The sequence below is a fragment of the Electrona antarctica genome (assembly GCF_951216825.1).
Source record: "Electrona antarctica genome assembly, chromosome: 22".
In the NCBI taxonomy this organism is placed as follows: domain Eukaryota; kingdom Metazoa; phylum Chordata; class Actinopteri; order Myctophiformes; family Myctophidae; genus Electrona; species Electrona antarctica.
In genome coordinates this window covers 22,326,503-22,351,791 of record NC_136805.1, presented here as the reverse complement: position 1 = coordinate 22,351,791, position 25,289 = coordinate 22,326,503, and the positions used below count along the sequence as shown (strand labels likewise).

The 25,289-nt window shown below is 42.6% G+C and overlaps 1 protein-coding gene across 1 annotated transcript in view; it reads right to left on the bottom strand.

Annotated features, from left to right (window-relative positions):
* Positions 1 to 5,057: 5,057 nt before the first annotated feature.
* Positions 5,058 to 25,289, bottom strand: part of rhbdl1 (rhomboid, veinlet-like 1) — a gene marked incomplete at its 5' end in the record, with an annotated part of 59,065 nt that continues 38,833 nt past the window's right edge. The window contains 5 exons of the mRNA XM_079492611.1: positions 5,058 to 5,742; positions 6,532 to 6,592; positions 9,925 to 10,025; positions 23,825 to 23,937; positions 24,336 to 24,484. Coding sequence (XP_079348737.1) covers positions 5,471 to 5,742; positions 6,532 to 6,592; positions 9,925 to 10,025; positions 23,825 to 23,937; positions 24,336 to 24,484 — 696 coding nt within the window. The 3' untranslated portion in view covers positions 5,058 to 5,470. The remainder of the gene's footprint in view (positions 5,743 to 6,531; positions 6,593 to 9,924; positions 10,026 to 23,824; positions 23,938 to 24,335; positions 24,485 to 25,289) is intronic.

The following is a 25,289-nucleotide window of genomic DNA, read 5'->3' as shown; positions in this document are numbered from 1 at the left end:
CCAGTTATCTATTTATATATTTTTAAGATTTCTATAAATGTGGGCAATAATTCAGGGTCAAGCTAATTGTCTGTATTTTGGAGCAGGATTGGCAGAGAACTCCTGAACCAGTATTATTATAATTTGCTAAATCTAAAAAAATTAAAAAAGGGGCTGGTGAGCATCCAATGACTCGTGAATACAGTCTGTCTCTTTTAGAGTGTCTGCACTGAGACTGCAACATGTTCAAGTACACTAAGGGAAGGCAGCCTGGTCAGTGTCAAACAAGTTCATTGCTGTGTAGCCTATGTATTAACATCTTTAGTTGAAGTACAATGCACTGTATGGGGGATAGGGGGCTCCATTTTCGTCACCGCTAAACCCCTTATCCCTAAACCTCTTTGCCTTTTTTTTTTACTATTTTGCGAAACATTTTTGAATGAATAGTTAAAATGGCCAGTCTACAAGCTCACAACGTGTCAATATAGATTGGCTAGTTGAACTATTCAAAAATGTTTTTCAAAATAGTAAAAAAAGGCAAATAAGTTTAGGGATAAGGGGTTTAGCGGCGACGAAAATGAAGCCCATAGTCTCTTTCCTTGTAATAGACCTCCTAGCATGATGATAATGCAAGCCGCAAAGGAGCAAGTGTGGCCTAAGGCTCTGCGTAGTTTTGGATTTACATAACAAGGCATTGGTCATGTACAACAGCAACTGGAAATGTATCAGGATGTCGATACCTGAAGAAAGCATCAAAGAATGTTGATGGCACAAGAATATTATGGCACACGTCAGATAAACACATTACACAATAAATGCAACAAAAAAAATATAATAAATAGAAAAAAATCACACTTGTGTGAAGTGAGGGCGATCTTATCATCATACATCACATTCCGTGCTCAGCCTATCAAAACATCACAAAAGTCATTCCGGCCAATCACTTTTGGCGCCTTTGCCATTCAAATTATCGCTATGAGGTGATCAGCCAATCACAAGCCAATGTTTGTGTTCACACAGACCCTCAAAGCTGGGCATAGGAGGGGCTAGTGCCCTTCAAAAACACACACCTATGGTGACATACAGAAACTGGGAATAAGAAACAGTAGTTAAGAAGATCTCAAGTATGCTGCTACAGTACGTTAGGCTGCATTACAGAATAAGAACAAGCACAGAGGTGAAAGTAACAGAACTGTACGTTGAATTTGAAAGAATGAAGTCAATAAAGGGGTTCACCGTGTTGATGAGCGAGATGAATGCTTGCATAATTGGTTCTGCAGTCTGCTCAACTATTAATCATTAAGATTTGATCATTATGCACTGCAATTAGTGCAATGAGTGAGTAACCCTCCCCTGCATTACACTCTACTTTAGACATTGCAACTGCTAGCTAATAGAGGGGAGGTTGTGTGAATTACTGAGTATGATGGATGTTAAGCATGATGAACATGTTAAGGTAAGGTAAGGACCCCCCTCCCCGTTTGTGTCCAGCCATTCTCCACCAGGCAATCCTGTTGCATTTCTTAAACCAAATAATTACAGTATGCAATATCACTCATAATTAGCAGTTAAATAAACATCACGCAACCTGTCAGATCTACTCATTACAAGATGTGCCATGTACAGTGTAGCTTTGGGCTTGGTAAAATACCGCCTCCCCTCTTGCAGTGGCCATACATCATCCTGACACTGGAATTGTTGTGATGTGCACGCAACAAGACACAAAGGTACGCATGTAACTGCTCTACAGCCTAGACTGGTGTTTTATGGGGAGTGCCTCCTTAATTCCTGCTCTCCCTCTATCTTTCATAAGCCTCGCTTTGGTACCACCCAAACTGTCACATTATGTTAGCCGGGGATGACAGTCGCACCTCTATCACATCTTTAAACTCCTCTCCCTTGAGCTGTAGTCTAAATAACAGAGAAGGGAAGGGGAGGGCACAGCCTTCTTGGTGTGATGTCAGTGCTGTGTTTGGCTTGAGCCCACAGACAGGTTCATAAAATACGCTTGGCTAACTTTACCCCACCCGGTTAATTAAGATGCATGCACTTCATTCCCATCACCTGCTGGAAAACAGCAGTCAAATCATGAATGTTAATGTAACTCTTAGAGTGTAAAGATTAACCAATTTGGGACCACGTAAGAGCCCATTTGGGTCCATTGTTACACTCTATCATCATTGAAGGCTAATTATGCATTATTTATTGTACTTTAGCAATCATTTTGTACTGTAGCAATAATGTTCACAACGGGTGCACAAGTTTCTATCACAGGTGCATCAATGTCAATGTCATACACTGGGAAATATTTTCAGTCTGTTATGTTTGATTGACTAAAATGCGTAATTTTGAAAATGGCAAACCTTTTACCTCCGTTTACCAGTCTGCTGTTTTATGACCAACCATCACGATCGGTAAATGCATAAATAGCAGCCAAAGTCCAATGAATTATTGATTGAGAGGGAGGGGAAAAAATGAACATTGAATGAATCAATGTAATTGCGAGCCAAGCCTGAGCTCCCATCAATATATGTTGATGGGAGCTCTCTCCATATTTTGTTGAATTGTTTGCAAAAAAAAAGAACTGCTTTCAGGCATCTACACACCAACTTGGCAACATCACAACTGACCTCAGCCTACTGTCTGTGTTTACTATCTGACCAGCTAAGATGTGAAAATGTGTGCAGCTACAGGGGAATGACCAATATTTAAGCCTGATTTATATTTAGTTGCACATAGATGTCGCACACTGAAAATAGCAGATCTACAAGCTCACTACATGTCTCAGTGTGGTGCAATGTGAGCTTGTTGTTTTGGTGCACGACACCTGCCTGCAGCTAATTTTAACTCACTCTGACAAAGAGTGCAGACTCTCACAGGTATGTACAGTAGTTGCGCAAACAACCCCCCCCCCCCCCCCCCCCCCCCCCCACACACACACACCCCCCAACAGTTGAATATTCAGAATGCTGATGTCTCTTATTATCTCTTAAATGAACAATGTTCACTGAAGCTCACCAGCAATTCCAATTAATACATTTATTTTTCATTTCTCTGCAGCCTTTGCCTTCAGTGAGTTGGTTCTTCTATGGCTTATTTTGTAAAGCACAAAAGATTTATGATGTCAAGTGGACTTGAGTCGTTGGCGCTCTGCCAAGAAGACAGGATTTTGCCTCACAGATAATGTTTTAGAGGATCAAAGCCATACAGTAACAGTTATCAGAAGAACAACAATCTTAGCATGAAGTTTGCACCATTTGAAAGTTTTTTCCCCCTAAACAAGGAAAAGAAATACAAATAAATATACTCTTAGTTATGAACATACAATATACACATCCACTATCAAATTAAAAACAGAAATAACTTAATAACACTCTTTTTTATGGATACATTCCTTTACAAAAGTATACAGTCCCTAAGAATGTGAAACTGAGGTATAGACTGGGCCTGACAGAGACCCCAATGCCCTCTGGGACATGGAGGTTAGAGGTCAGGTGGTGACACATCCGTGCCCTCCCCAGTTCAGTCTGTTAGAGAATAGGCAGAGGCCTGTGTGTGTGTGTGTGTGTGTGTGTGTGTGTGTGTGTGTGTGTGTGTGTGTGTGTGTGTGTGTGTGTGTGTGTGCGTATGCGCATGTGTTCTCAGACCACGCTGTACTTCAGAGTCAGCTGTGGTTGTCTTCAGAAGACAGAGAAGACCTCTATCTGCAACATGTTTGTGTCCTTGTCTCAGTCAGATCGATCCACAGAGCATGAGATGATGTATTTTACACAGTAGGCTACTTAGCAGGTTTGTAGCTAGCATTATGCCACACTAATAGATGAAGCTCATTCGCTGAAGAGACGACCACCAAAGAAATAATTAAGTTAAGAATGTCAATATTCTTAGACGTATACCCCCCCCCCCTTTTTTTTTCATTGTCTCTTTCCCTTCCATCACAGGTGTCTTGTATAATGCAATATAATATGTACCATATCCACAGTGTATGTATGTTAGGGATGGGACTTTATAAAACTTGTGCCCTCTTAGATTTAAAGATCCCATGAAGTGAAAATCTCTATAAATAATAAATAAATATAAATACATACATCTGCACTCAACTAAGAAAAGAAGAGAGAGGGAGGGAGGGGGCGAGAGAGACTTGAGAGATAGAGCATTCTTGTATATTTTGAACAAGATCTCTTTGTTGCTAAACTCTCACTTTAATATGATATTTCGAATGAGATCTCATACTTTGTTTCTGAGGTAACAAAGAAAAAGTTGTGAACCCATTTAGACCTGGAACACCTAAATTATATACGTTGTTATACCTTTCAGAACAGACGTTTTTGATGGGCGCTAACCCCTCCGACGTCTGGCTTTTCGGAAATTATGTCATGGCAGCCAAAACTATAGTATGGCTTTTAATTTACGTAAAAACTAAAACAGCACCCCACGTGATGTCATGTGGCAGCCAAGTCTATGGACTTTTAATTGTTGTTTAGAATACGATGATTGTTTAAAGAAGTGAGGCACCGCTCATTTCACACAAGTGTGATTTTTATAATCAGCCTCAGGTCTAAATGGGTATGTGTCAATATTCACACACACCAGCAATTTTGCTCATACTTCATACTCCCACCAGTGGCCACTATGGGAATATGGTTAATAGATGCTTAACATTTATTTTTTAAATAGTGTAGTGCCCCACCCGAGTCAGATACACAGTGGGAAATATCTGACTAAATAAACTAAATATGAGGCATTCTGGTGATTCAAACATATTGTCACAGTCCCACTTGCAATGGCATAGATTCATCCAGATCATTACCTCTCATGGCATCCCCAAACATTCTGACCACTATTCCCTGTCTCTCTCCATTGTAAACCTAACATAGCCAAATGCCTAAAAATAAATATCACAAAACTTAATCTTATCACTGCTTCCTTGTTTGGCATTACCCCCACTTAAAAAAAAAGTTGCTGCTGTTGAATATTTGTCTAGCACCTTTGCAATGCACAATAGCATTGTTCAAAGCATATAACTTGCAACCATTCTTTTATTTTTGGTCAGAGGCCTGCATGAATTGAGTTTGAGATTTCCGTTCACAGGGTCTTTAAATGGTAAGCAGGATGCACTTGTCTATAATGGAATCCCTCAGAATAAAAGAGTTCAACAGCAAATTGCTCTGTGAAAGGTTAGAGCAATAAGGTGGATGGGATTTCAACATATAAAAAGAGAGATGTTCCTCAAAGTGGATATGAGGAACTGTCACCTGTACTTCTTGCTACTGTAATCCCTCTTTAATAAAAGAGAAGTATTTCTTTGATTTGCAAAGTATCTGTAGAAAATATTTATAATATTATTCTTGGTTGGCTTCAGTATATCGAATGAATTCATATCGGTTGGTTCGAATTTGAAAGGATGGGGGCGGGTGGTTTACGGTAGCCAGTGCAGAAAAACGTGGATGCACAAAGCAGGGGTTGGGCCTGGGGCCCGGGGGGGCCTTCATCAGGGGGGAGGAGGAATCTGCACACCCAGCAGCTCGTAGGCAAAGATGTTCCAGAAGATTGCAAAGAGAAGGAAAGTGATGAAGGAGAAGACGATGACCCACCAGGAACACTGCTTCTGCAGGCTCTCCTCGTAGCTCCGCAGGATGAGCAGCCCCATGCTTATACCCACCACTGCCCCCGACAGGTGAGCCATGAAGCTCGGCTGAGGCCCCGAGGAGGGCAGCGGAGGCGAGAAGCGCAGCCACACCGCCCGGCCAACTTCCGAACTCACTGTGAATGACAGAAAACAATAGTCCATATTCACATGGTGGCCATTTTGTTCTTCATATTCGGTGGATGGGGTACCCAAAACTCCCCGAGTATGAAGTAAGAATAGCCTCTGTGTAAATATGGTCAATGATACGGCAACAGAATCAGCAAGGTGAGAGTCTGAGTTCAGCCTGGCAGTCATGATACTCAGGCGAGAGAAGGATTAGAGTGGGGTTTATATTGTGCTATCAGCCAGCAGGGAGATGAGCATATAATGATGGTTAAAGCTGAGCTACATCCTGTAAGGTTATTCCACATTTGAATCATAGCCAAAGATGGGTCCCGGGAGGATTAAAAAGTAACCCCCAAATGAATGCAGAGAAATTACCATCAAAAGTAATACTATTTGACCACTAGTGAGAGAGGCTGAACATAGCCGTCTAAACGCAGCAGTCCACACAATCATTGCATCACAACTAAGAGAATTGTATTTGAAAACGGGAGAGAGATAACGGACAGATGGAGGGAACATATTGCTCGCTAACGAACATCATATTGGATTGGCTCTCATGTGCTGTACACAGCCATGCAGTATGACTCGAGTCCTTTGAAAACAATGCAATGTCCAATCGGCAAACTATGTCATTAAATATATTATTACAGTAAGTGATGTAGCCTGCGCTTATTGGATCCTATAATATAAGTCCCACTTGTAGGATTCATGGCAATTGCCTCTTAGACTGTGAACAACATGTGTAGTGCTTTCTTTTTAAATGTTTAGCTAGGAATGTAAATAAGAATGTAACTTACTGCAGACCAATGCCAGGATCATGCGGAGGAGCTTGTATGGACAGCGCATCCCAGCCCAGTTCTGAAATTAGCAAAGAAAATATCACATGAACAAGCAATCACGTAAAATAATAGCATATTAAGAGTTTAGCAGGATGACACCCATTCCAATTTGTTGAACATATTTAGACTGTAGAGAGACGATCCATATTCATACGGGCAGTCAAGGGGCACCTACTGTATATGAGACATTATTTTACACCTGGCTGCTCTCCACTTACTGGTTCCAATCCAGTGGCATTCTATTAATCAGGGGGCTGAGATAGTTTAACAGAGGGGTGAGAACAGGACAATAAAAAGCCCCTGTGATTCTTCGGAGATAAAGAAAAAAACAATAGCATCCTGCCTTTAGAATAATACATTTGTTCCTGCATGGGGAGGAATAATTGCACCAATCACATCCCTCCTTAAGTTCCTAGCCCTGGGGTGTGTGAGAGATCTCTTCCCCTCTCCTTACGCTGAAAGGGAAGCAAAGGCGACTGCCATGCAAGATTAAAGACGGCCAGGAAAAGTCAATAAAATGGAGTCCTAACAACACTGCTATGCCCCTATGTTTAATATGACTGTGGATTGGCAGTGCTAATAAAATTCCAATAATAATTGTGTGTGTGTGTGTGTGTGTGTGTGTGTGTGTGTGTGTGTGTGTGTGTGTGTGTGTGTGTGTGTGTGTGTGTGTGTGTGTGTGTGTGTGTGTGTGTGTGTGTGTGTGTGTGTGTGTGGGGTGATGTGGACAACCAGGCTTGACCCCCATGTGAGAGCTTAAAACCTGCACTGTGTGTAATGTTCTATGGGATTACTGACTCTGGTTTCGACTCTAGTGCACTTGCACACAGTCCTAGAACGAACACTACAGAACCTCGACAGATCCCTTTTGAAGGTGTGTTGACACCGTTACCGTTATACACGGTTGATTGACAGACGGTTCAGATATTAACCAGATACTCACTGCTGAAGTCTGTTGACACTGAACAGATTCACTGTTGATTGTCTGTACATACCGTAGATCCATTCATTCATCCATCCATTCATTGATTGGTGATATTTGTCTCCACCAGACTGAAAGGCATGACATGTTTTGCACCCTGTGTCCGACCGCCAGTCATTCTGTCTGTGTACAGCTAATCTCTGGCAATGTCGGCCTGATCAACGTCATCGGTACACATTATCTCTGGGGTCATGTGATCAAGAAGTATGAGCTAGATCTTTCAGATCCTATTCCAAGTGGCTATGACCAAAGTTTGCTGGTATTTATTTCATTTTTAATTGGCTCTTGACCCTTACCTGTTTTTCATTCTTACTTCTTTTGCTGCAATGAAACCTGAATGTCCCCCGGGGATCAATAAAGGTTTCTGTAATCTTTATCTTAACTCAGCCAGGTGCCATTGCTCTTTTCTGCTGTAAGGCAATTTTCTTTGACATACACTCTCATGCAATCTTTATAAAGTTTTCAATGGTATAAATCTTGTTATCATAATGGTGATGATGAAATGAAGAATTGCTGAGACGCACAGCGGCATTCTTTCGCGGACTGACAGGAAAACATTTTGCCTTGCACTCTCAATCAAATTGTCAGCCCAGCTGTTTTCAGTATAGAAATTTACATGTGGTTTGGATGATTGGTTTGGACAAATTGATGCATTGAATTAAGAAAAGAAGCTACACAAAAGAGAAAAAGAAAAACCCTGCAATGCTCATCAAGGCAGATTTAATTCAAAGGGGACTCATGCAAACAGTTAGAAGCTCTTCTAGCTTCTAGCTGCTGCTGATTGGCCAGGCCGTTTTGTGGCCGGGCATCAAGTCTGCCTGAGAGTTCCCAGATGGGAGCAGGAGGGGGGAACCCAGTGTACTCTCTGCTGCCCCATCTGGCGGAGTCAGGTTAGCAAACAGTGGCCTCAAAAACTAAACTGAGCTTGACTATCTCTTTTCAACTAACTATTGGTGAGGCTTAGGCTGCGGTAACTGTATACAGAAATATGTTTCCCGTCGTACTGTACAACCTTAAACTGAGCTGAGCCAAGACATTCCTTGAGGGCTCCCACTAGTAGACAGAACCAGTCATCAAGCACACTAGACCAAACAAACTGTCTGCAATTTGTTGCTATCAGCACAGAGCCACGTAGACCAAAGTTAGAAACTCTTGCTTTTGCGCTTTGATTCCTATATCTGTTGTCACTTTCCTATAGCCTTTAGTGACGGTCTAGGCTAAAGTGATTAATGAGATCGTATGCTGCCTTGAGACCTTGACAGAATATACTGAGGACATTTAACACAAGCCTTTGTGTGTGTGCGTGCGTGCGTGCGTGCGTGCGTGCGTGCGTGCGTGCGTGCGTGTCTGTGCACGTGCGTGCGTGCATATTGTTGCTGTTGGGGAGAAATCTTGTATCCATATCTCAACTTTATGCACTGAAGCGCAAGTCGTGACACATTGTGAGCTTGTAGATCTGCCATTTGTTCTATTCCTGAAGTGTTTATAAATATTGAACCAATGAAAAGTATTAACAAAATAATAACTACACTGGATTGATTGGAACATGTTCTTTTTTCCCCATTTCCTGAAAAGTGTCGGTTTAGGACATACAAGGTTTACACCCGACAGTAATGACATGTGTGTGTAGATATAGTAGTATATAGGTTGTATACGTTAATGTTCAAGGTGAAAACAATTGGACACATCCATAAATAATTAAGAAAGAGACTCCACTGAAGAATTAAGTGCTGCCTTAAAGGAGGTTGATCAATAAGGATTACAAGACCACTGTGTAAATTAAATGGCATAGCAATATAAAATATTGGATTTAAATCTTCCTCGCATGCTACTCATCAGGGTCACTTCCCCCTCCATTTGGTTGATAAAACGAGATGAGGGGGAGGTCGTGGCTCCTAAATATATGCCATGGTGTTACTCCCCCCAAAACGATGCTTGTTAGAGAACTATTAAAAGTCCTTATCTCATTGCATTTATATGAACTTGTCAGAGTGCTTCCATTAACCACATGAACCCAGGTGTGCCTATTCTGGGGCGAACATTCTGGGAAAATAGCAGATCTACAAGATATTGTAATATTTTTGGCAAAGAGATTTGGTGTAGAGGGAATAAAGGAGGGTTGAAAGCTTTAACCACTTAGGCATGAAAAAAAAAAAGGTAAAAAAAAATGCATTCTCCAAAACCCAAAAATATAGCTTGTGAATCTGTCCAGCTGTGATGGTGCAGAGAAGCGCTCTCTCTCTTTCTCTCTCTCCCCCCCCCTTCCTTCCCTCCCTCCCTCCCTCCAAGCGGGCAGCACTGACATTTCAACCCCCCATTGATACCGTTATCAGACATTAACAATGGAAGGTGGTGATGAGGGCAGTTACCATGACAACGTTGGCCAGATGCGCCGAGCACAGAGCGTAGACCCCCCCTGAGCCCCCTACCACCGGAGCACGCATGTCTGTGATGGACACTGTCAATGAACCTGCAGAGAGAGAGAGAGAGAGAGAGAGAGAGAGAGAGAGATGTATGTATGTATACAAGACAGACAGGAGAGACAGAGAGAAGGTGTGAATGTATATTTCCAAGATGAGGAGGGAGGGGGTGCAATGCAGGGGAAAGGAGAACAGAGGGAGGGAGCCAGTGAGAGTGAAGGGAGAGAGATAATGTTTAGAGAGTGGAGCACAGCGGGGAAGAAAGAGAGAAAGAGACAGAGAGAGGGGAGAGAGAGGATATGGTTAGATTAGCCATCACAAAGCAGTTCAAGTCACCTTCCTCCAACATTCCCGGAAAGCTGTGTGAAAACACCCTGTCTGTCTGAACACAGCTACTGCTGCATCAGCTGACCTTCACATAACCTCTTCTTACATCTACAACACAAACACGAATGACAAATGTATATACACCACCACATGTGTGTATACAAAAACCTGCAGAGGGCAGACAACACACGCACACACATAAACAGATATACACACACACACACACACGCACGCACGCACGCACGCACGCACGCACGCACGCACGCACGCAGGCACACACGTTCTGATTCACAAAAAGCACACACGTTCTACTCCCCACTGCTTGACAATGTCCTCTTTATTAAACTCAGTGGGCTTATTCTTGTATAAATAGTCCAACAAAATTGAGAATGACTCATTAGAATAAAAGCAAGATGGAATAAATTATGTTTTACTTCAGGATTCTTCAGAAGAGAAAAGAAAAAAGGCAATAGAGAGAGGACATACTGTATGTGCCTGTGGACAAAAAGGGAATTGCAGCAAAGACCACCCCGGTACTCAACTCCCCTCCCACCTCCTCACAAAGACCACCCCGGTACTCAACTCCCCTCCCACCTCCTCACTTGAGTTTAATTTGAGCTTTTCCTGTTCACAAGGGAACGCCTCTTCTGGTATTCATGAGAAACGTCTAATCAGGGATATGTATGGCATGGCAAGAAGCCATTTTATTTTTTCTTCTTTTTTGTGTTAATGTAATTGTAGGTTGAGTGCAGTGCAGTGTTGGAAGTTCAGGTTGTGTCAAAGCTAAGAGATAACACATACTGAACATACAGCCAGGGGACAGGAAGGTTTTTGTCCAGCATCTTGTAGTGCAGTTTGCCTGTGTGCTGCTAAAGACAAACACCCCGAATGCAGTCGACTGCACCCCTCACTCACAACGTGCCGATGGTGCACAGCGCGAGTGAGGCTTTAAAGTGACACTCGCTCGTAATAAGTGGGACATTATTTCGAGTTTAGAGCGACCGCGGCAGCAGTTGCTCATGAGGACACAGCGTCAGCCACTGTTAATTATGCAAATGAACTGATAAGGGAAGCAGGGAGGACTGATAAAAACAAAACAGCCTCCATTTAATCGCTGTGGGGGGTTGTCGAAGTTGTGATCTCAGATCTATAATGCATGTTGTAACATTAATATTATATTTGGTGCCTGTGTGCGTGTTTTTGTGTGTTGGAGGGGGTACATAGAGAATAAACAGCGCTTCTCTTAAAACGTGCCTCGTCAGCCTGTTTGTGGTGGTGGTGGTGATGATGATCACGACATGACAGTTAAGATGGACAGATAAAAGACAGATAATCAGAGTTCAGTTCAGAGCTCAATGTGCTCCCGAGTCATTCATCTCCCATCGTGTGACACTTTACGTGGATTTATGGGGCATCTGAAGGTTGATGAAGTAGATGCCGCATCTCACGATTTGTAAAGAAGTGGCCCTTCTTTTTTCTTTTTACCAGTTTCAGAGAAATTGCAATTACAGAGTGCGGCATATGTGCTCTCTGATCTCTTCAAAGCAATGGATAAACTGAATTAGAACAACTGTAGTTGTCTTTTATTCTCCTCCGGATCTTCACAAACGTAGGGCATTTTGCAATTCAATTATTACTTCAATGCAGCATGTGGAGATACAGATGTCCTCATAGTCTCCTTCCTATGTCCTTACCACTTCTCAATAAGTGAGGCAGTCTGACAGTCTCAGACAGTCTGGGGTAGTCATGGAAGCAACTCGGGTACATCTCTGAACTTGTAAAGATAAATCCCAACAAGAAATAGGTTCATTAGTAATTAAATGCATGAAATCAAAACAAAACAAAACATGGAGTTGTAGGTGAGTGCCAAATAATCACAATAGCACAATGGAAAGCTGCCTTGAGTCTTATTCATACTTAGTTGCACGTCAGTGACACACACAAGCTTGTTGATCGGCTCATTTCAGTGCATGACAAGGCGTGCAAACCAAGTAAGCACTGACCCATATTTGTAAGTGAGGGACAATATCAAAGCCAGGACTGAGAAGAAGAGAAGTGTTCCAAGGGAAGGACTGAAATCGCTCTAATTCTCCTGCCATGCTCTGCTTTGGTGAATGCTGTGCAGAATATATTTTGAATATTAAACAAAACCTGTCATCTGTGCTCGCCTGCTTATGTGGGGGATTTGAGGGACATCTTGCTCAGCAGGAGCGGAGACGTGAGGTTTTACGATTCATTTATTTATGCAAGGAGCTAGCACGCTTGCCGCTATCATTCAAATTCTGGAGTCGTCACCAATGTCGCCGAAATCCCTTTGTGTACACGTATCATTATAAATGATGGCTCAACAGCTCACCCAATGGTCCCATCTCCTATAATTCATTATGTTACCACAGTGGATTCTGTCCGTCTATCAAATGCATGCCCAGCACGACACCAGTGTTTCCAGAGGCAACCTCGTCTTCTAAGCAATGGAATATCCACCACAACACCTGCTCTTCCAGGGGCAACCCCCCAAGCAGCTTTGCACTTTTCAGCTGCCGGTAGATACAGTAAAGTAAGGGGATCCCAGGACAATATGCTTGAGAGTGCTAAACAACATGTGTCTGTAGCCAGCACTCAGGTGGCCGCAAGCAGCACGTTTCAGCAGAGCAGAGGAAATGCCACAGGGGCAAAAAGGAAAACTCTAATCCTGACAAAATATGACAAATCATTCCTCTGCTCAAATATCACTGGCTGTTGTTCAAGGAGCAACTAATCCGATGTCTACATGTTTTGAGTGCTATATGAATAATTCTGTACTTGATAGATGATGATATTGTCAAAGTTTCAGTAAAATGTCATCTTGATACTTATTTATTTAAGTATCAATATCATATATCATTTTACATCAACATCTCAACTATTCTAATCTAGAAGCGATGTTGTAAATGGAACTAAAGTGAATATTCAACAGTCAAATCCTGGCCAAAAATGAATAAAAATGTGATATATTGTCCCTGATTCATTTTGTTCCACTAGTATCTGCTATCTACTGTGTTTCATCACACTTAGTCCAGCAATCTTGCAAGAATAAACTTCCAGAGGAATGGGAATGATGTGCCCATGTCACAACAGCAGATGGGACAGGTGATGCAATCTTGAGAAAACATCTGAAATGAAACATGACACACCCAGAAACACTTGCCACCTACTGCAATCTTAAAGCGCCAAAGAGGACGGCTGCAGGAGCTTACTGGATAGGCCCAGGAACATTAACATGCATCGAGCTGCATTTCTTGATTGTTCAGTCAATAGGAGAATGGAGAAGGGACACTGCAAGGACAATGAGCAGTGATTTATTCATGTGATTCAGGCAGTAGTTAGTGGAAGGAAATCTGGCAATTAACACAGTGTTTCATTTCCTTCTGGGGTTTGATAGCGTTAGTCCGTTGGTGGACGTTATGAGGCAGATGGCACGTTTTCAGTTAGGACCACGCAGAGCTGCTTCTACACAATCGCAGCATCCCACAAAGTAGTTTTCCTCTGAACCGATCCACAAAAAAGTCACGCTAAAAACCCTCAATGCTCTTTTTATTCTGAGAGTTAAATTAACCTCCAGGTTTGACCATTACTTGTTTTTGGAGCCTTAATTACTAAGCTATTTGTGCCTATTTATTCTCCCACTATAGTTAATTGAACACTACTATATATGCCAACTTATTTTGTCATGTTTCACAACAACAAAAGGACTTGAGCTTGCTTTCGGGCTCTTCTGTTCAATAGCAACTTCATTTCACAGGAACACTGTCAGCCTGAAACTGAAACTGTTAAAAATTGAAAAATAATGGAAATGCTGGTACTATAGGTTTTAGGTCATGAAAAGCAAATCAGTGGCTTACAAATTCTCCTTTCTGGGGCTACAGTATGTCAGTGACGGATATTTCTACTTACCTTACCAATACTGTTTTTTGTTTCATTTTACGTTCAGGTTGCTCTATTTGTACACACTCGCCTCAGACTGATCTAGCCCCCAGGCATTTAATCATCAGGCCCTGGCGTTCAGATGTGCTGGAGTCAGCACTCGTCCACTCACAGAGGCTGCCTCTACTGGCTAATAAACTGAGGAAATGCCTGATCAGATTTATTTGCCAAGTACAAATAAGAAGAGAGGGACAGAGTGATGTAAAGAGAAAGGGTATGGGGTGTTGGCATGGCTGAAAGAGAGACAGAGAATGTGTTGAGATTTTGAAAATAAGCTGAGACTGAGGAAGAAAGAGAGAGATGGAGTCTGAGGGAAGAAGGGAAATGATTTTACACAGAGGGCAGCATGAAAACATCTTCTCTTTTTTTCCCAGGATAAATTAGTTTTTTAAGCCTCATTTATCCTGTCATACGACATGGTTGTACGTCCGATGTTTAGCCATTACCCACATTGGGAGGACCTGCTCTGTGGTCTTTCAGGACCTTTATCGAACCAAAACGGAGACCCCCCAGATACATTTGCTGCGAGAAGAGTTGAAGAAGTGGCAACACCTCGCTAGCCTGGGAGAAATACATTTGCAGGCTCTCCATCCAAAGTCAAGTCACATTTAGCACAATGTAAAAATCACAAACAAATGAATTACAGTTCTACTGTCATGCTGAAGGCACCGTTATTGTTCGTTGTGCAGAGAAGTCTATGTGGTAAGGACTTTGGCAGTTTAGTTATGCTAATGTATCCAGTTTAGAGGTGACTGGATTGAAATGCAAACCATTACGAGCATCCTGAATATGCTATCGTGGTGTGTGTGTGTGTGTGTGTGTGTGTGTGTGTGTGTGTGTGTGTGTGTGTGTGTGTGTGTGTGTGTGTGTGTGGTGGAGGACAGACAGGGTGACACAACTGGAGTTCAGCCATGTGTCACGTGCGCTTTTGTGTGTTCTGCAGTCTGGTAGAAAAGAGCACATTTGAGGTCCATTTGAACCATAATAGGACCATCAGTCCTGGGTATCTCAATTAAAATGTGAACCACCTGGGATGGAGATGGACAACAGCTGCAAGCTGGACCCCTTTGGCGTCTGCACTGACGGTCTGACAGTGAGAGAAAGTGAAACATTCTCTCCCTCATTGAGATTTCCTTCAAGGGGAACAGCAGGTTTTGCAATCAGCTCTAAGACACTCTTCATCCATTTCTCTCTGCCCTGGTCTAGAGTGTGTGTGTGTCTGCATGTGTGTGCAGAGGGTGGGGTTGGGGTTGATAACCGCAGAGTCTGAGGGCCTTTAACTTATCCCTTGTCCACAAATATCAGGCTGAGGCAGAGCTCTGAGCAGTCAACATGCGCCCCATAGATCAAAGCAACACGCACAATGCATCTGTGCATCTGTGCTGCAGTCAAAACAGATCGTTAGCGAAACACGAGCGGACTGAAAAAGCGGCCGGAGTCAAAACACACCCTTCAGACGTAAGAATGCCGCTCGACATGCCACTCAGCTAAAACCATCCGTACAGCGGCGCCGTCCGTGTCACGCTGTACCCTGGAGGGACAGATAATATGCATCAATTTCACAGTGTGCTAAAACAGCCGGTCCAAAGACTCTTTGCCCTTGGTTTCCTCAGAGATTGATTTGGTTTATTCTATCACGACCCTCTGCTCCGTCCAAAACTGCCACGTGGGGGAAAAATATGATAATATTTGTGCTTCCCCAGAGCACTGGGGAATCAATAGTGTACCGCAGCTAGGCCCATCCACAGAGATGTTGGGAGGCAACCACTCAAGACAGTGCCAAGCATCAAGGGCCTGGTATAATTATGTCAGACCTGTGCTGTGTGTAGGCGTGCTTGAGTGAGTGATATTAAAGGTGCACTATGTGTGTGCAGTTGTGCACACCTGTGTGAAATGCAGGGGAAAGGAAGAGAGGAGTCGCAAAACGAGCGTGCTCGGGTCACCTCTGAGCTGTTTTATACCGCATCACTGTTCTCATCTCAAAAGCATGTGAAGTAGTCATTGAATATGTCCAAATCAAGTCAGAGTGAATTCTTGTCACAGCCAAAACGCATGGCTGCAACTCAACAAATTTGTGAACAAAAGAAAGCGCAATAGCTGACCTTGGATGAAAATGACTGAAGATCTTCACAAATTCCAGAGACAAAAAGAGCATCAAATCACTTCCCACAGTATGCTCAAGGTTATAAAAACCACTCAGTGTGATGGCTAATGGGGAGAGGAAGGGAGGGAGGGTGGGGGTGTGTGTGTGTGTGTGTGTGTGTGTGCGTGCGTGCATGCGTGCGTGCGTGCGTGCGTGCGTGCGTGCGTGCGTGCGTGCGTGCGTGCGTGCGTGCGTGCGTTAAACCAGTGGAATGAATGGAAATAAATGGGCCTAAGAAAATAGCCTCTGTACCAGCTTTAACAAACAATGGACTCCCACAAAATTGCTATTCTCTAATGCCTGGGCAAAGCAATTAGACTTGTCAACTTACTGTACAGTAGAGCATACTGTAGCTCTGATCCGTAGCGTAAAGCAGTAGAAGGACTAGTAGAGCCGTCATTCCCAAACTGTGGGCCTAACCCTAACCCATTTTGGGGCCATGAACTAATCAGGAGATATATATTTATATTTATATATATATATATTTGTTTCCCTATTTCTTTTTATGAAGTAGTGAAAATAGCATATCAGCTATTTTCATTTAGTTTGCGTCCCAGAGAGGTCTCGGAGGTTTGGTTGTAGGGAAAGAGAGCTTGAGAATTAGCTTGCTTGGCAGCGAGCAGGCCCCTCAGTCTGGGTCCAGTGTAGAAGGACTAAGGGGTGGGGGGTGGAGATTACCATAATCACACGCACCGCACAAAGGTCACTCTACCTCCTCGATGCACACTCACTCATAGCCGAGCACCAAGGGAGAACATCAGTGGGGCTTACAGTGGCATGGTAGGGCTCTTTAAACAATTCTAGCATTTGTGCAAAATGGATTCTACGACTACTTAAAAAGAGACATACAGACCTCACACACTACAGTACAGTAATACTGTAATGGCACAAAGACCTGCCTACTGAACAAAAAAGGGCACTGAGAATAATTGGTATTCTGCCGACAAAGACAACGCGACAACTCCAAGTCATAAAAGTGCCTTGTCCTTGGCAACCCTTCACAAATTTACCACGGTACAATCACATCACTGAGAATGTTAACTTTACACCAAGCCTGGGAGGCCAAAGTCACAGAGCGCACAGAGCCTGAATCAACCCTCTGGCACCAAATATTTACCTTAGTAAATTACCGTAGTATTTACCTTCTGCTCTGTTTCTTCACTTTCATCTCTCTCTCTCTTGCCCTCTCTTCTCATCTTAGTCTTTCTCATCTCAGTCTGTCTCCTTGACTAAACTTGAATGGAATTTCTGAGGTTGGAACTAAGAAGACTGTCCTACACAGACTCCATTATACACCTCTACTGAGAAGCAAGCTTGGTCTCAGCTCTCCTAACTGTAATAAATGTGACACAGAAGTTGGTACATATGCACATATGCTTTGGAAATGTACAAAGATACAGGTGTTTTGGAATGAGGTGAAGAATGAGCTGGACACCTTGCTTGGATATAATTTGAACTTGTCACCTCTCCAGTGTGTACTAGCAGCTAAGGTATCCAGTGCAAGGACCAGACACAACGCCAAATTGGTTGGAATACTCTTATACATAGCGAGGAAGACTATACTCAAGCTTTGGATTCATAGAGACGTTCCTACACTGGATGATTGGTACAAGGAGGTAATGACTGTGGTTCCTCTGGAGAAACTGACTTATCTCCTCCGTGATAACATGGAAGGGTCTTAGATACAGTGGACCCTTCTAGACTGTGCTTCAATGTACCTTATTGAACGGTAGTGAATAACAAAGACTCTGGTGACCTGTAATGTAATCATGTCAAGACTGTGGTGTACTCGTTTTGTCTTTTTTTTTTGTTGTGTTTGTTTTTTGTCTGTGCATTGTAATGTCCGTATTGTGGTTCTTGTTGTTGTCTCCACCAGGCCGAAGGCATGGGGAGAGAGTATGTTTTGCACTCCGTCCGTGTGTGTGTGTGTGTGTGTCCGTGTGTGTGTCCTTCCGTCCGTCTGTTACCAGCTAATCTCCGGCACCGTTAACCCGGTCGATGCCAAACTTTGCACACACACTCCCTGGATGCCAACGATGAACCTCTGCCCCACATTTTCCAGAACGGCCTGTTATAGCGCCACCAGGAGGCCGCTTTGTGCAAAACAAGTTTTTGGACAGTACACCTACAGATTTTGTCCAAACATCACACAAATTGGTACACAGTCTCTCTAGAGCCATTCAACGAAACAGGTCTTTCAGATTTCTCAGACTCCATCCTGATTGGCTAAGATTGGCTTCCAAAGTTCGCAGGAGTGCTCAGTTTCAAACAAAATGCTGCAAATCATGAACACATCATGTGATTTCCGTGAAATTGTGCACGCACATTCCCACTAGGCCGAGGAAGAAATGCCACATGAACATTTTCAACTCAGCCTCATGGTGGCGCTATAACTGGCCGAAAAGTGTTTTTACCTCTAACTGCATGGATCTGTGGATAACTTTGTATGCCAACTCCCTAGAGGCCAAGGAAAAACATTTGCCTGGAATTTTTCACATCTGCTCTTTATAGCGCCACCAGGAGGCCGACATATGTAAAACACATTTTCTAATATTACTCCTTCAGATTTTATCCAAATTTCACGCAAATCAGTACACATGTTCTCCATAGTCATGTGATCAAGACGGGTTTGTTTGATTTATCATAATCCACCCTCATTGGCTACGACTGGCTTCTAAACTTTTCAGGAGTAGCCTGCTTTGTACCCGTTTTGTACAAATCGCCACAACTACTCAACGCAGCGTCCGATTGCGGTGAAACTGTGCATGCATATTCCCACTAGGCTGAGGAAGAAATGCCACTTGACAGTTTTCGAATCAGCCTCATGGTGGCGCTACAACAGGCCAAGCCGCGTCTCTCACACACACACACACACACACACACACACACACACACACACACACACACACACACACACACACACACACACACACACACACACACACACACACACACACACACACACACACACACACACACACACACACACACACACACACACGTTTATATATTACTCCTACACATTTTGCCAAACATCACACACACTGGTGGAGACCTGTGCCCGGAAGGGCACTTTTTCTAGTTTTCCTATGTTATGTTGAAAAAAGAAATGTGTGGTTCTATATACATTGAATTGTGATTGAACAGTTGTGAAATCTCAGAGCCTCAATAAAAATACATAAAAAAAAAAAAAAAGAAGACTGTCCTGAATGCAACCTTATTCCGGGGGGAAATTAATCCAATGTCAGGTGTGATCACAGTCACCAGGGCATATTATACCTTATGTAAATTACCTTTTCTATTTGAGTTCTGAGATTCTGAGAAATAGTTTGATCACAAAAATGTCATATTTCATACCTCTGCTGTCTGGCAGAAACCACCTACGGTAACTCCAAAATGTAAATTTATCAGGAAATTAAAAAAATATATATTAAAATAAAGCAATACTGCCTCATGAAAGTTGGTATTGTGACTTTATATATTGTCAATTACTTGCATGAGTTTAGCAGACAGTTTGAGGGTCAGTTATATGGTTTTGTCAAAACCACTTTTTAATACTTTTCATTGGTTCCAAACACACACAGACGTAAAGGGTGTTTAACAGCTAGCTGATTTCTGCCGGACAGCGACGATATGTAATCCACACCCATGGTCATGGACGACCCGATTTGTACCAGCTGCTCAAAATCAGTATATATACCACGGCATACGCATAAAAAAACCCAGCCAACCACAGTATAGTACTTTTCAACTTACAACTTACATATACATACATACGTTACCTGTTACCCAATCAATATTGAAACATATCGTAATTACATCACCATTAGTACTTGCGCACTCCGCATCATTGTGATGTCAGAACAGGCCAGCTTCATATTTGGAGATCTATGGGTGATCAGGTGTGATCAATTGGCTAATTTGGGCCCTGTCCAGAGCCTGGGCAAGGGGCCCTGTCCAGAGCCCGGGGCCGGGCAGAGACTTTTGTTCTGGTTCTGGACAACCGTGTATTCCACCGACTCCCTGTGGTGATGAGGAACGCGTATGTCAAATTTCAAGTCGGTGGGGCGAATGGTTCTCGAGTTACGTGGATTACAGACGTACATACACACGTACAGAAACGTGGTGCATTTATAGATAGATTAATACAAGCTGGCTTGCTTCATCCGGCACAAAATGAGTTGTCCTTCAATGTTTTATATACTTATATACATTTTTAAAACGAGCACCACAGCAGAAACGAACCACAGCAGAAAGTCAAATGCAAGTATGTACATTAAACTTCAAAATAGTGTTCCAAAAAAATCTAATTCAATATAATTTACAATTTCCATTGCAATGACTTCAACAGACCATTCAAGTGGTATAGCCGATGTTTTCTTTTCACCCATGATCAGACCACCACTTAAATCTACAGTATGAGCAGCATCTGAAACTTAAGCCAATTCCCCAGAGAGGAAGCCTGCATTACTCTGCTACTTTAACTCTACTAACTCCCTTTCTCACTCATTCTTTTCCCTCTCTTCCTGTCTGTCATCACCACAAAAATAAATCAAACCTCCAATAATTCATAAGCATAAAGTATAGTGTGTGTGTGTGTGTGTGTGTGTGTGTGTGTGTGTGTGTGTGTGTGTGTGTGTGTGTGTGTGTGTGTGTGTGTGTGTGTGTGTGTGTGTGTGTGTGTGTGTGTGTGTGTGAGAGTGTATGTGTGTGTGTGTGTCAACTCAGAGTGATATCATTTGGGTTTATCAGCAGAGGAGAAGCCCAGTCATTTCAGACATACAGAAAGAAATGAGTAAAAATCAAGTTACTGAATATGAATGAATATCAGTCAATGTGAATTATACTGTTGCTCTTGACAGTAATCAAATAATGGACATCGAGTGATTTATGAGGCTCAAGACAAAAATAGTGAACAGTTTGTAGAAGATGAAAGGGAAGAGGGATTGTACAATATCCTGGATTCTTGCAGCTGTGCACTTCCCAGTCAAGCACTATACGCCAAAATCATTGTGGATTTACTGTAAAAGGTCCTAATCTTCAAGCTGCCTTGGAAGGATGAAAGTTAATTTGCAAAATTGACACTGCGACATCTCTGAACACTTTTAGAATTTTTTGAGTTAAAGGACCACTTCACCACTTTTCAACTTCTCTTCCTATAATTGGTCCTAACTAATGTTCATGATAAAATACTACAATTTTTTCCTACTCAGTCTGTGTCTCATAGGAAGGCTGTGGGCAGTTCAGAAACCCGTCCACCAGTGACATCATCGATGGTGAATCCAAGCTAATAGAAACGACAGGCTTTCTTTTCCTGAAAAGTTGCAATGCAAAGGTTGAAGCCATCGTTCTCACGATAATACAAATCTAAATATATTTTAAAACAAATCTTGTTTAAAAAAAGATCTGCCTAATGATGATGTCACTGGTGGACGGGTGTCCGAACTGCCCAAAGCCCTCCTATGAGACACAGACTGAGTAGGAAAAAATGGTGGTGTTTTATCATGAAAATTAGTGAGGACCTATTATATGAAGAGATGTTGAAAAGTGGTGAAGTGGTCCTTTAAGAGAATTTGACTTGGTTGTCTGTCTCTCTTTTATTTGACCATGCCACTTGGTCATGGCTATCCAAATTATTTCACGTCAGCTTTTGCGCTAACAAATTCAGGCCCACCAAACCTCCATTTCCCTTTCACAGAACTGGAGCATGTGCTGCAATTTTATGTCACACTATTTTAGTCAACTAGAGTGAAGACTCTAGTTGAATAAAAACTCTAGTTACTAGAGGTTGGAACCTCATATCTACACACTGCTATGCGGCCCTCACACCTACATCGAACCACCGATCTAAACAATATGCCTGATCAGCAGTTCGATACAGAGATCTCCATATTATGGACATTTCTGATGTCATCAGTAGGCTATATGCCCATATAGACAACTCCACGGAGTGGTGGCCTGTAGTAGCCTGGCGCAGCCACACTTCACCCGCCCCTATTGCATATGCATATGCCCCGAGGCGGATTAGCCCAGCGCAGTGGTATTATTAGTATCGCAACGCGAGGCTAGGCCTGTAGGCCAGCTATAGGCAAAACAAGTGTCAAGCTGTGCACATTTAAAGCCAGGCGTTTCTTCGGGCGCCCTGTTACCTGTGCCAGGCAAAAAACACAAAAAACTACAAAAAGACGACACTGACGCGGCTCGATTTGACCCTTCACTAGCATGAAACATGCTAATCTGCTAACCGGAGCATCGTGCTAGGTTTTTATTTACCTCCAAATGCCTCACCTCATAACACCTCATCTGAGCTTCACCTTGGAGATAAACGCAGCTAAAGATCGCGGCCATTACAGGAGTCTACGGAGCGCGCCTCATCTACAGTATATGTTTTTTGTTTTTGCCCGGTCCAAGATGGAGGCTGCCTATGCGGTAAATATAACACAGATGAGGCGTACACTACAGTAATATAAAGATCGTAAAACGGACATACACGATTATGGCATTAAAGTGCTGGGTTTTATAAACCGTATAATATGAACGTGTATGGCTCTAAATGTGTTAATGTAACACTGCAGCTATGATTGAACACAGGGCAGCCCTCCGTAGATTTGTCTATATGGGCATGCCCCCTTTTGTGCCCATATATGGAGCTGACTGATTTGTTTGCACCTGATGCCATAACGACACATTGAGGTTAGACAACACACTATATGTGGGTGTAGCCGCATTGGAAACTCCTCATATGGTTATGGTTGAGTCATAGTGACATGAGTGTGACGACGTAGCGACATGAGGTACACCGCTAGGCCAGAGGTCCGCCCGCTGGCCGTCTGTCCTCCCTTAAGCCAATTTTAATAGGTTACACAACACTTGATAAATTACATAACTAACAAAAGCCACTATAACTACACTATAACTTGCGATAGATACAATATTGCTAATTGTAATTCATTTGTCGATATAACTTCTGCAGTATTTTACTTTATTCTGGGTTCAGAAGCTTCTTATAATTGCTATGATTATATCCACAATGTGATAGCTGTAATGCAAGCACGTGGCAAAAACAAAACACTTGAAACTAATGAGACAAAAATGATCTTCTGGATTAGGGCTGGGCGATATGGATACAATCAAATATCACAATCTTTGTGACCCCTCGATAACAGTGTTCAACATTTTCCAAAAATAGCAGCTCTACTGTATAAGATCAAAGCTTATAGCTCAGGTAATTTAGCAATTCTTTTTGACAATCTTAAAAGTATAAAATAAGTGATTAAAACTAATAAAATGCAACAATTATTTCACTTTTTTGTTATCACTCCTTATGTTCCCAGACAATATCTATTCCAGTCGATATGATGTCGATATATTGCCCAGCCCTATTAAAGAAAGGAATACATAGGCTCTGATACTCACCAGCCACTACTCCTGCCATGTACAGCAGACTTATTCGTAAGATACCATGGACCATCTCCAATGGAACGCCAATCATCAGCTGGAGTAGAGCATTGAACCCCAGCTGCTCCAAACTGAAGTGGGAGATTCAAAATGAGAGGAGGTGGTCACAAACGGAAGGATGGTGGATTCAGCCTTTCATGTTTCATAACGCCACTGTCAGGTGTAACCCCCCCCCCACACACACACACACACACACACACACAAAAGTGGAGATATGAGGTTACTGAGCATTCTACAGGGCAAGACGGCATAAATCTGACCAGCAGGGTATGAAGGCTGTTCAGAAAGCGTTACACATGACGTTGGTGAGAAAATCATTACAAAATGTAGTTATTTATGATTATTTGATGGGTTTTTTAGAGAAAAGGGGTGACATGCAATACAACAAAAGTCATGTGTCAACAGGGTGACACATGGTGACAATATCCTAGCAGAGGTGACGATGGAGGGAGTGACTAAAGCAGCTTACCCAACATGCATGAACATGTAGCTGAAGAAGCGCCACACTTGGGCGCGGTGACCAGGGTGGTAGACCAGGGGGCTCTTCATGAAGTCAGGCTGGTACGTCTGCAGAACCCACTTGTTCAGCATGATCCCGTAGCACATGAACACAATGATCTGTGTCAGGGCAGGAACAAAACAAGCACAGTATTCAAGTCAGGTACTTGCTGTCATGCCCAGCATGCGTTTACTACTGTACACGCCCCTGTGAACGATTTGCAGAGATTGAAAATTGTCTTTTGTAAAAAGCCACATGGTTTTGCAAAATGTGTTTATTGGACTGAAAACAGCCGTTGTTCAGAATGAAAATGCACATCTGCTCCGATTCCATTAGCCGTTTCTTCATAGATCAATGAATCATTGTTTCTATAAAGTTAAATGATGGTGTACTCTCATTAACACACCCTCATTGTCATTACAGACCATTCAGTGCCACTTAGAGGCATTTTAAGAGCAGTTACTTTGCGTTCCGCATATTTATGATGAATCCAGGAAGAACAATGAAGCTATGAAGAGTACATTATGTTCACTATCCCCAAACAGCAGTCATTTCAACACCAGCCCATATTGCTCCAAATGAAAACAATCGATCAATTAATACGGTAATAATACAGAGAGCAGTGAGCTCACAGACCTGACTATCTTACTTTCTGCAACTGTAAGGAATCTAAGCAGTCCAATGAGAGCCTCAGCTTGCAGAGAAGGAATTAAACACACCCAATAATCCCTAAACCCCACTGCGTCACCAGCTTAAACCAGACACACATAAAAGGCCTAAACAATTTTGGGTGGGTCTGAGCCGAAACACATCACAGCCATATCAGGCTGAACATAAAGTGCTGTGTTCAACTGCAGTGAGAAAAACCTTCACATGGGCCTCAGCCAAAAGACTCAATAGAATGATCTATGGTCAGTGTAATGG